Genomic DNA, 12,965 nt, shown 5'->3' with positions numbered 1-12,965 from the left:
TTTATATTAAAATGATTTTAGCTTTTCATGACTACTTTGACAAAATGCAAGTAGGCAAGCTAATTTAGTACGATCAACTACATTAAATGTGAGTTAAAAGGAAATTTAAAGGGTGATTCAAGGCGGCTGTGCTGTTATTGTTTTTGTTTTCAAACAAAGCTGAAGTTTAAGATAACTCAATAGGAGGGAGGCTGTGTTCTTCCTTTTAAAATCAACCTCATGCTAGTTCAAACCACGTGTTCCCTCAAGAATGGTAAAAAACTGTTTCCTGCATCGCCCTCAGAAATTCAACTGTTTTTCTGTGTCAGTGAAACAATCCTTTAAACAAACCATGCTGTGTAAGAAAAACTGGTGGTTACCTCCCTTTTAAGAATACACAACTATCGGTTGTTTTGGCTAATTAAATAAAATGGCACTCACCAAGGGACTGGAAGAGTTCAGTCATTTTAGGATGATCCCAACAGGTTGTCTGTGTTTGATGGCTGGGGGATAAAAAAAATTATGTATGTCCCATAGAACATATGCAAATAGAATTTTTATTCTAAGTTTTCAAAATCACGCAAAATTATCCCCATGACGGATCATTCTGAAACCCAATGTCCAATTATTACTTACCATTTGAAACAATAAGATATTTTTATGTGAGCAGTGACGTTGTAAAAATATGAGTAAAGAATTTTGTTTTATCTATTTTGAAAAGAATTACAACTAAAAATTAAACCTAGATATGAAGTGTGTGACCCTGGGGCCGCAGGCTTGATGTAGCCGGCTGGATCAACGCAGTTTCCAGAATAATTCTACTTGTGTTAGGCAGATATAGATCCTCATTCAGAATAAATCCTCGGAGAGCAGAAGTGCTGTAAAGAGTTGCTAAACTTTAGAAGTCCTAATCAAATTTCCAAAGAACAGAGAAATGAAGTGTTTAACTCTGAATAACATGTTCACCTCACAATCAAGTGAGGCGCCCTACTCTTTAACCTTGAGTCTCTCCTTCCTTGGTGTAAATTAGCCCTTTTCCCCTGTGGGGATTCACTCAGAACCCTAGAGTTGACATAAAGATCATTTTAAGCTAAAGACATCTGAGATTGAACAGATGCAGAAAGGAGCCTTTTCGGAGCTTCCTTTATTGGACTAATCGCAGCAACTTCTGGGAAAGAGGGCTACCATAAATCCTCTCTCTGGGGGAGTTTCACGGCTATGAAGAAGACAGAAAAACCACCTGCACCTGCATAAACAAACATCATCACCAACTTTCTTATCACACGTCCCCCCCCCTCCCAAAAGCCCGCTTATCTCTCCTAAAGAAACCTATTGGTTCCTCACAAAGGAGCCTTTCTCCCCAATTTCCTTCCACTGCTAAAGTTGGCTATATAAGCCCCAAATTCCAACCATCCTTTCGAGTTACACATCACTGTACATGCACAGCAGGCATAAACAAATGCTCTTCTCTTGCTAATCTGTCTTTTGTCAGTGTAATTCACAGACCCTCTGAAAGGAAACCTAAGAAAGGAAACCTAACAGCACCCTCTTCATGTATATCTGGATTCTCTACGCCCCTAATGTGTGAATCTCTCTTGCCAGTGTGACTTCTTTCTCCTCTCTCGGCCATCAGCCTCCATCAGCTAACCAGTATTTTTCTTATAGGCATTGAACAGTTTTTCTCATGATGCTTCGTCTTCACTTTAGAAGCAAGTTTTATAGTTTTCTTCTTTCTGTAAATTCCAAAACTAATTCACAGATTAGATGTCTTCTGGGAATAAGATGAGGGTAGACTAGGTCCACATAATTAGGTTCCTTCTTTGTGTATGTGTGTGTGTGTGAGAGAGAGAGGTGAACAGCTCTTAACTTCAGTGTCCTTATATTTAAAGATAGTTTACTGTCCCTTTTCTAGGTCAGAATAGAGTAATAACGTTTAATAGTACTCCAAAGACTTCTTAGACAACACTCAGTTCTTACCAAACTGTTTAGTAAGCTAAGTGAAATGGCCCAGTACACAAGAGAGAGTGGTATTAAAATATTCATACAATGAAACTGAAGATTCTTTTTTTAATCTATGTAATATATCAAAAAGTGGGATATGTCACTAGGAAAAGGACATAATCACTGTTACACATGCATAAACAGAACCCCTGAGAACTCAGAATTTGCTTTGAGACCTTTTAAAGTGTAGATATGGAACTGGGTATGTAAAATGTCCTGGGAATTCCAAAAACTCACACAAAATAAAATACCTAAAATGTGAAGGTCTATCTCAGCAAGAGCTGGGAAGTTGGCTAGTTCCCCTACCTGGTACTTGATACCAAAGCAGAGGTGGAATGTTTCTACTTTGTATTCTGCTACTGAGAACCAAGCAAAACATTCCACCATCTTACTCTCTAAGTTGCTCCAAAGACCATGGAGAGAGTACCGAAGCTGTCTGACCTATAAATTTTACTGTTCACAGTGTGGCCCACAGCTTGAGAGCCATACAAAACCTCAGACCATATATTAAGAAAAAAAAAAGAAAAAAAGAAAAAGTTTCCTGATCAAAATCTCAGACCCCCATTCCTTCTGTTGAACTAGAATTTTCATCCTAACAAAATCCCTCATGTAGTTGATATGCACATTCATGTGTAAGAAGTAACTTAACCTAAGTAACCTAAAGAGCTTCTAATGCATGAAGAAAAGTAAAAAAAACAAAAAACAAAAAATAAAGACACTTCTACCTCCAAATTTTGTTGATAGAATAACTTCCTTCTTACCATGAACAAGAACTAAAGAAGGATTTGCTGGAAATAGAGTGTAATTCAAAAACAATTCATCAGGAGCTTCCAGGGTTAGCCAGCCTACCAGTATTCCCATAACCCCTGTCTCTACTGAGTCATTGAAATCCCCATGGCAACCCTACCTTCCAGAGGCAGATATCTCATCGTGAAGGACCAAATCAAAGCTCAATAACCAAACTAAAGCTCTGAATAATGCAGAGCCAAACTTCATACTTAAACAACAAATGTAAGTACTCTTTCTCTAGAATCACAAACGTGGAGCTTTGGCAAACAGCTCCTATGGAACCAGGAAGGGAAAATACCATCAGGCAGCGTGGCAGCGGCTGAGAATTCAATGAGAAGACTTGCTTGCTAATGGCTCTTCTTAGTGAAACCACTACTAGGAGCTGAGGGAACACACACATTTGGCAAACAGATGGAGGGAGGGAAACGGCATCTCCCTTTGTGAATTCAGTACCAGTTGATTCATTAGGCAGAACTGCCAACGCTGAAAATAAACACAGCCTCTGGTTACAAAAGTATAACTGCAGCTTACCAAACAACAGTTAAAAAAAAAGTAGTAGATGCAGTTGGCTGTTGGATTTTCTTTTTCTTTCTTTCTTTCTTTCTTTTTTTTTTTTTCAGTGGGGGGAGGGTTTTAAAGCAAAATCCACAATCAACCCAAAGGCTCTAAGTATTTGAACAGCTGCAGATCGCTCAGCTTATCCAGCCCAAATGCTTCCAACTCCTCCCAGAGTAGGCAACCAAAACAGAATGAAAGTAGCATATTTTGCCTCCAAAACAACAACAGTTTCGATTCTGGCCAACTTCAAATCTGAAAGAGGAGTAGAACCTAACATCGTACAGCTTGATAAACTGTAAACAAATCTAACAAAGCAGCAATGAACAGGTAAGTCCAAGATCACATGAAGCACATGCTAGAGAACGTGTGACATGTCACCTGGGTGCCAAGCCATGCCAGGATTGCTTGTGTGGGGAAAAACTGGGAAGGCCTCTGATGGGGCCAAAAAATCAGTGGGTGTCCTATGAAGCTTAAATTGTCCCTGAACTATTTTAAACTCTGCAAACTGAAGAAAATGATAGCAGTGCAAATGCTCTTGTCCATAGAAATGCAAACTGTGTCCACTGGGATGCAACTGATTATTGTCCTATGGATATTGACCAGTTTGTCAGCTTTGCACCTTTTGGTACACTCGTTTCAGCATCCCTTGTTTGACTAAGGATGCAGTTCTTAGTATTCCCCTTGGAACCTGTTATAACTTCTCCCCATTCCCTTATTAGTGAGATAAATGAAATCTTTGACACATGCTCTTTTCATATTTGTATGAGAGTCAAGATTTTACCCATTTTTATTTATTTAAATTGTTGTTTTTATTTTTTTAACTGTGATATAACACTGTATAAGTTTCAGGTGTACATGTTGGTCTGATACACATATACACTGCAGTAGGATTACCACAGTTGTGTTAGCTAACACCTCTATCCATAATTATCATTTTTTTGTGTGTGGTGACAATATTAAAATCCAGTTTCCTAGAAACTTTGAAGTTTAAAACTTGAATATTAAAGCAATAATATTGTCTGTAATCACTGTGCTGTGTATTAGATCTCCATTACCTGGTTTTTAAAATCATCCTTTAATGCCCTGGTCAGTTCTAGTTTGTACTTGCTATCCTGTAGACTTTTTAACAGAGTACCCCTTCCCTCTGAAAGTGTCACAGCTATGATAACATGTGCTCTCTGTATTTTATGGACTTTGAGGAGACAGTAAACCAGCAAGGTTAATAAGTGATATATGTTTATACCCATTATTATTCATAACGTGTTCTGATGAGCCACAGAAAGTAAAACACAAATGAGATTGTACACCAATGAAAAGAACACAAAAATGCTGTGAAACGATATGGTCCAATATAGGAGACAATGAACTAACGGCAAAACACATGTAATTTTGATAGACTGATAAGATACTGATTTCTGGGCAATAGATTAATCTGGGGAAGACACTTTTTAAAACCCATTTGTCCTAATTAGAGTGGCCTCATTTCTTCCATAAAACCTTACAAGATGACGAGAAGGCATCCTGCTTACCCCAAAACTGACGCTTAGCCAAACACCTTTATGTGTTACTTATCTATTCAATTTTATGCTTGAAACTGGATTTTGTGAGTTTTGCCATGTGTCATTTCATTTAAATTGCAATTTTAAAGACATACAAGAGAAAAAAAATTAAAGGTGAGTCAGTTAATTAAAAATACAAATGTAAGAAAAAGAACAACCCATATTGTTCAGATAATCACAGAAAGAGAAATAGTTCTTCTTGGCTGTGCATAGTCAAAGATGACACACTAGGTCGGGACGCATGACCTTAATTACAATAATAGCCTATTATTTGAGTGTCCAGCCTGTTCGAGGTGCTCTTCCGAACTCTTTCTTTGTGTTAACTCAATAAAAATTCTATGAGTTAGGTGCCAATAGTATCTCCATTTACAAATGAAGGAACTAGGGCAGAGAGCATTTAGAGAACTTGCTCAAGGTCTCATGGTAAGTAGTAGAAATGGAATTTGAACCCAGATGGTCGGATTTTAAGCCTGAGTTCTTAATATGGAAGTATACTTGCATGACTGAGATTTTAAAATCTTTCTGATGAATCTGTCTAAATTTGAGTCCAAGGTCCATCATTATAATCATTACAAACAATCTCATCTGCCTTGCTTCCCTCTCACTCCTGGCAAAACCCAAGCACAGATCAGCTCAATTACTTGCCTTCTCTGGACCTGAGCAGCTGTGCATGAATACAGCTGGAGAAAATCATTCAACAGACAGACTAATTTTACTTTAAATATTTAACTTCAGACCTCAAATGTCCAACTGCTGGCAACCACACAACATTCCCTAATAAACTTGCTTCCCAGACCCCAAGACAATTTACTACTGCCTTCTTTCTCCCAAACCTAAGTTTCCCTCCCTGCCTTATATCATTTAACTCGATCTCACACTTCATTGAAAAACTAGAAACCACCAGATTCGAATTCCTTCATCTTCCCACCACCAAATCAATAAAGGTCCTTCCATCTGCCAGATTGTCTTCTTCTCCCTTCCTTACCAAGGAATTCCTCCCTCCTACCAAAGGCAAATTCTTCCCAAAGATTTCTTTAAAAACCTTATGCTGCATTTAACACTCCCCTGACTCAATAAGACCATTCTCAGAATACAAATGGTGAAGGATCTGCTATCCTTATATACTCTTTCATCCCTACCTTGAATTGACATTTGCTCCTACCTACCATCCTTTTTCTCTTCTTGACAAAATTTTCCAATGAGTAGTGCACAACCTCGTGTCCCACTCACCACTGAACCCACTTTCACTCAGTTTCCAAATTCACTCCTCTACCCAACTAGCCCTATCAAAATTACCAGTGAACTGCATGTTGCCCAATGGAGTGGCTGCCTTTCTGTCTTCAACTCGCTAGACCTGTCCTCAGGGTGGGGAGAAATCAGGAAGAGAAAAACAATGCCATGAGTACAAAGTGGAGTAGAAGCTAAGAGTTGCTGTTAAAAAGGCTCCAGAATGAAGTTGACACAGGCTTTTGCAGGCTCTGCTAATACTTTTTTTACATATGCTTATGGAAGTAATATATAGGAATACTGGAATCAAGCAGGAGCTCCCAAATAATCAATTTGCATTCAGGTGATTCAAGTATACAGAGTGAAAACAAATTTCGGCAATCTGATGCAATGTTATTTATCTGAGTTATTTATCTTCTTAAAGATCTAAGAGGTGACATTCTCATTCTGGAAAATAGAATTCCCCCAATCTTTGTTTCACTTGAGACCAGAATATATGAAGAATATGCAGTAGTCCTGCCAGTATGCAGATTCTTACACCGAGTGTGTGTGCTTGTGTGCACGACCGCATTGAGGGGCTAGTGGGGGATGGACTGGGCAGGAAGTGAGGAAGTTGTACGGGGAGGAAACTTATGTGTTCCTCAGGTTTATACAGAGCGTCTTAAACCCTTTCAAATACTTTCTGCCATCTTCCAGGCTTTTAAAGGCAGGAAAGCCAGGTTATATTTTTTGAAACATAAGAATAAATCTAAGGGAAAACTTAAAGTTTGAATGTCAACATTTCCAGGAAAAAAAACCTTTCTGTTTAGATTCAAAAGAAGATATAGAATTCTACTTGATAATAGATATTGTTAAAGCATAGAGTCTTCCTTAGAAAATGCCACTAGCTTGTCATGATAATGAAGACGCAAGGCAGGAAGACTAAACTATCAACAATGGATACCTTCAAATCTATTGGCTTCAACTATAAAACACACTTAAAATAATTTCATACTCAGAGGTAGGTTCAAAGACACAGGGGTGTAAAGGGCTATACAGAAACAAAGGCTGCAGCACACTCTAAAATACAAATGTCAATATTCCAGGCATGATTGATAGAACAATTTGTTACAAAAATTCGTCGTACTTGACAAGGTTTGCTTGTATTTGATTTTAAGTAAAGTAGAATTCATGACCAAAACAGATGTGTCTGGGTGTGAGAGGAGCTTCATATGATACTTGTTTTGAGGACACTGGAAGGTTTTCCAGAAGAATGAGCATGCAACACACTCAATAAACCCAGGGAAGCCTTATTTTGGTAGTATCTCTGCTTGGGTCCAGAACTCAGACAGAGCCTCACCTCTGACCCAAACTCTACGTTCCTCTAAGCTCTCAAACTGGGAGAATCAGACCATTAATCAACATTAATCAATATTCCTGTGGGTTATCTGTTATTGAGTTGGCCCTGGGAAGTCCTGTATACTCCTGCCTGAGATTTTAACTCCATGATTTAACTCCATGATTTTAACTCCCACTAGAGTTGAATTTATCATTGTATCCTTCTAGTTTTTTTTTTTTAAAGCTGAATGTATATTATTTGGTTTTGGAAAAAAAATTTACTACTTTATCTTTTTTCATATATATTTTTTAAAGGAGAAATTAACTGCGATTTTTTTCTATATGGTTGTACTGAATCTTACTGTATCATTTTACTTTTTAATCCATACAGAAAAAGATATTCTATTTATTTCACAATTTATTTGATCATTACTTCTGTACTTTTGCTAGTTTCCATGACTATCTTAAAAATTTAATCTTTACAGATCGAAGTACAAATATTTCTTTTTCCTCCCTAATGGCCCTACAGTGACCTCTCTGTGCTGTATGGTAGAATTTTATTAATTGTATCCCTGACCCTAAAGGTTGAACTGTACAGTAAGGCTGATGGTGCTACTATAATACAATGGAGCTGAGTAATCTATAAGATTCCAAGCCGAAATTCCACTCCATGGTAAGAGTAACTCTGGCCCCAGCAATGTATAGATGAATGGCAGGAAAGATAATACCTTTTTAAGTCTTGAACTAGTCAACGTCTTTCTCAGACAATGTCAACTCCACCTGAATTATCTCAGTAACCCAGGGCAGTGGTAAATACACTAGAAGTTGTCTGGTCACAGTTTGCCAACATGAGGCTGCTGCAGGGCAGGCTGTCCGCTGTCAGTTTTCTCATGAGCCAAGGTGTGCCCACTTGTCTGAAGCTGCCCCCACGTGTAGGAGGTTTAGGGATTCCCAAGGTGCTTACATTCTTTCATAAAGCAATTTCTTTCTTACCTCCTCACCAGCAGAGCTGGCCCAGTGAGTTTTAAATATTTATTTGCAACACAGATAAAGTCCCAGACTGTTGCTTGGAAAAATCGACTCTCCAGCACATTCTCTCCGGCTCTATTTCATTAATTTCTTCATCATTAAAACCAAAGTGCAAGCTCTACTTTTGGAAAGAGACTCAAAGTGTGCCCCAAGACTTCTCCACTTAAAAAATCTGGCACTGAAAGGATGCCATCTCTCATCTTGATTCAGGCGGAAGAAAGAGATGAAGACAGCTGTAGGAGGCCTTTCGGAGAGAACTGTATTTATCTTTCAGTGTTAGTTACATCTTTGTTATGGATTTATTTGGTTTGGGGAGGAGTTTTGTGCAACCTTCAAAGATAAAATGCTTTATGTTAATTTCTTCTTTGTCTTGTTATACTACGCCTTTGTTAGCTTTGACTTTCTTGTTAGGCTGAATATTTGGATATCCCATAGCTGCCACACCTCTCTGCTCTTTCTTAAGGAAGAAATATTTCACCTACATCATTTAAACGGGGTCCGTGATGCCTCTAAAGATAGAAGCATGAATTCTCTCCTTTAGACTGTACATATATAATGAGACAAGTATATACAGTTTATGCAAATAAACTGTATGACTGCTATAAAGAACAGCTACTCGCGCTCTAAGATTTCATTTACAGCTATAAACTGTTATTTTCCCCGGAAATTGACAGATTAGGGCAGCAGAGAATGCCCTTGGGAGGCAAGAAAGGGGAATTATCCTTAATGGACACAAGAATAGAAAAGGAAACTATAAAGGAGATACAATAAATTAAGGAAAATTCTGATTTAGACCTGTTCATCAAGGGGAGTTAGAGTAAGCTAGAGTATGCATAGTAGTGGTATTTGAAGGTAAAGATCATATATTCCGATGACTATACACTATAATATTGAGGGATGTCTGTTTTAGAGAATGCAATATATATTATGAATTAAGAAGCCATTACTAAAATGTTCATATTAAAGCTGTGTGTAGGAGAACACCTAGAATCCTATAAAGAATTTAGGTCTGCACCTCAGATTCTCATGGGAAAAATAGAGCCAGAGGACTGTTAAGATGTGAGTGTGAAGCCTTGTCACGAGAGCAGTGTAATCATTTCTACCAAGGCTAAAGCTTACTGAAAAGTCATGTACTCTGGCTTCAGAGATGACATCGTAGAGGGAGAAAGGAAAACCATACTTCCTAACTTCACCTTACTAAAGTCTATGAAAGAGTATGACTTATGAACAGGATGGACATCTATGCTAAAAGCCCTGGGGTGCCTGGGTGGCTCAGTCGGTTGAGCACCTGAGCACTGGAGTTCAGCTCAGGTCATGATCTCACAGCCTGTAAGTTTCAGCCCCACGTCGTCGTTGGGCTCTGTGCTGACAGCTCAGAGCCTGGAGACTTGCCTGTGATTCTGTGTCTCCCTCTCTCTGTCCCTCCCCCTCCCCCTCCCCCACTCACACTCTGTCTCTCTGTCTCTGTCTCTCAAAAATAAACATTAAATTTTTTTTTTTTTAATTTCTGTAGTTAAGCTAAAAGCCCTATGGGACTTATGAGCCAGCTTTGTTGAGCATCCTGCTCATGGATGGAAACCTATCCAATGACAGAAATCTCTGACCATGTAAATGAGGGAAGGTAGTGGGGGGCCACAGACCTTGTTCCCCTACCTCTGAAATCCTGTCAAGATCCAACTGGCAGGACTGTAGAGAACTACGTTTTTCTACCTATAGGAAAGCACCTTTGTCCATTACCGTACCGTGGTGTGACATTTCCTGAAACATATAAAGCATATACTACCTGACAGAAATTAGCCTATGAAAATTAGCTCTGCATTCAATTCCTGGCACATAGTAGGTGCATAATAAATAGCAACCAGTCCACAGTATGAAAAAAAAGGAGGTTTGCTCCTATCTTCTCCACCTGACCACTCCTTCCTAAATATAAGCCTTCATCTACCCAAATTGTCCACGTGACTAAAAATTTCTGTTCTCTACCTCAACCAATGCTGTGGTTCACAGTGGTCAAGAGGGCAGGAGCTGGAGTCAGTCCCCGGGTTTGAACACTAGTTTCTCCATGTACTGGCTGTGTGACTCAAGCAAGCTCTGCGTGTGCCTGTTGTCTAAGCCTCGCCTGTAAATGGGGGTAATGACAGTACCTATGCTTCAGTGGAGAGAATCCATGCACAGGATTAGTGCAGTGGCTGGCAAATGAAAATCCAAAAAAATATAATTCATTTCGATAACTGTTATCACCCACTATGACTAATTGTCATTATTATTTCTGGATCAAAATGAGAAGCAATGAGTTTTATATGATTAATGTGACTTATTAGGAAAGTTCAAACAAAGCTTTTGTTATTTTTTTTTGAAAGAGAGAGAGTGTGCTCACATGAATACGGGAGGGGCAGATGGAGGGAGGGAGGGAGGGAGGGAGGGAGGGAGGGAGGGAGGGAGGGAGGGAGAAAGAGAGAGAGAGAGAGAGAGAGAGAGAGAATATCTCAAGCAGGCTCCACACCCAGCATCAGCCTGACTCTGACGAGGGGCTCCAGCTCATGACCATGAGATCATGACCTGAGCCGAAATCAAGAGTCAGATGCTTAACTAAGCCTCCCAGGTGCCCAACCCAAAGCTTTTACTTGTTCTTCCCTTTATGCCTGAAACTCCTTGGATATTAACTTTTAGCTGAGGAAATGAAAAATGTGTGCAAACCACAAACACATGACTAAAAATTCAGACAGAAAGAAATCTGGCTTTTATGGGTAGATTTTTGTATATTATGAAGGCAGCAAGAGCCATTTCAGGTTTCCTTAAACTGCTAGAACAATGAGCTGTCATTGGATTATATTAGAAAAGAAAAATAACTAGATCAGCTTTGGAAGGCCTACCTTTGAAGCATCAAATATAATTTAAACTTTTTTTTTAATGTTTTTATTTATTTTTGAGACAGAGAGAGACAGAGCATGAGCAGGGGAGGGGCAGAGACAGAGGGAGACACAGAATCCGAAGCAGGCTCCAGGCTCTGAGCTGTCAGCACAGAGCCCGATGCGGGACTTGGACTCAAGAGCCATGAGATCATGACCTGAGCCGAAGTCAGACGCTTAACCGACTGAGCCACCCAGGTGCCCCACAAACACAGGACTAATAATTCAGACAGAAAGAAATCTGGCTTTTATGGGTAGATTTTTGTATATTATACAGGCAACAAGAGTCATTTCAGGTTTCCTTAAACCGATAGAACAATGAGCTGTCATTGGATTATATTAGAAAAGAAAAAATAACTAGATCAGCTTTGGAAGGTCTACCTTTGAAGCAGCAAATATAATTTAAAGATATGAGTTTCAACTTAAGATATTAACATAGAGGGATTTATGCTACCCAGACTCTTATAGATGAGATCTATATTCTATCCTTTTATAGAAACAAATGAGTCCTAGAACCACTGTGATACACCTCAAAATAAATATCTACAGAGAAAGAAATGCATTGGGAAGCCATCAAAGTATGTTTTAGCTAATCTGTAAAATTAAAACATGAAATAAAGACAGTGTGCTCTTCCCATTCTCCTTTCAACTTTCTTGCTATATTGTGGCATTAGAGTATACAAAACTGTATACTCACATATTGAATATAACGAAATTTCTTCCCGATTCTTACTTTCTTTTTGGCCAAATTAATACATCCTAATATGCTCCAGGAAACTAGGTGCATGACAATCATGCTAAATTTGTTTTTAACATTCTTCCTCTACTTAGTTGTGCAGTCATGCAAACGGAAGTGTATATTAAAAGCGTTTCACTCATTATTTACTTGCTTATTAATTTATTTGAGAATTAAAATTTTTTCATAATAATTCATGTGGAAATACTGGCTCATATAACCCTACCTCCAGAGATCGATGTACTTGTTTATGAAGAAATAAACTGTTAAGTTACACAACAGAGCAGGTAATGGAAGAACCTGGTTAAAAAGTTTTCTAGAAATAAGACAGTTCATCCTATGTACCCTATATATCCGAGCAGATTTCTAAGTACATATTTCAAAGTCCTAAAAGACAGTTAACACTAAAACTATATATATTTAAGAAAATTCAATTTTTCATTAATGATGCTGAAGATATTTTGGGATGCTACAATCCTACAGGTCACATTAAAAATATTGGCCATCGTTAAATATATACATACATACACACACACACACACACACACATATATATATATACACATATATATACATATGTACATATATACACACATATATATACATATATATACACACATATATATATTGAAGTTTATAAAAAAACCAAATCAGTGAAACTCTGACTTAGACAATGCCTTTTCTAGTCCTATATAACCAACCTACCTACAGAAATTCCTGTTTTAGTAGTAGTGCTAAAATTAAAGATAGATTTTCAAAATGCCAAATCAAACAGATAACCACTTATATAACACAATCAAGCAAGAGAATGAATATTTTCTTTATCCAGTAAAAACAAAAATCTGCCTTGTTGGATCCAATTAA

At 38.2% G+C, this 12,965-nt stretch overlaps 1 protein-coding gene across 3 annotated transcripts in view; it reads right to left on the bottom strand.

Moving 5' to 3' along the window:
• The window catches only part of UTRN (utrophin), a 514,156-nt gene that overhangs the window by 71,786 nt on the left and 429,405 nt on the right, over positions 1–12,965 (bottom strand). For all 3 annotated transcript variants that reach the window (XM_042987266.1, XM_042987264.1, XM_042987265.1), the window contains one exon: positions 421–482. In XM_042987266.1, the coding sequence (XP_042843200.1) occupies positions 421–482 (62 nt within the window). The remainder of the gene's footprint in view (positions 1–420; positions 483–12,965) is intronic.

The sequence above is a fragment of the Panthera tigris genome, chromosome B2 (assembly GCF_018350195.1).
Source record: "Panthera tigris isolate Pti1 chromosome B2, P.tigris_Pti1_mat1.1, whole genome shotgun sequence".
NCBI classification, from domain to species: domain Eukaryota; kingdom Metazoa; phylum Chordata; class Mammalia; order Carnivora; family Felidae; genus Panthera; species Panthera tigris.
Note: the sequence above shows the minus strand (reverse complement) of the source record. Positions and strands in the feature narration are given on the sequence as shown.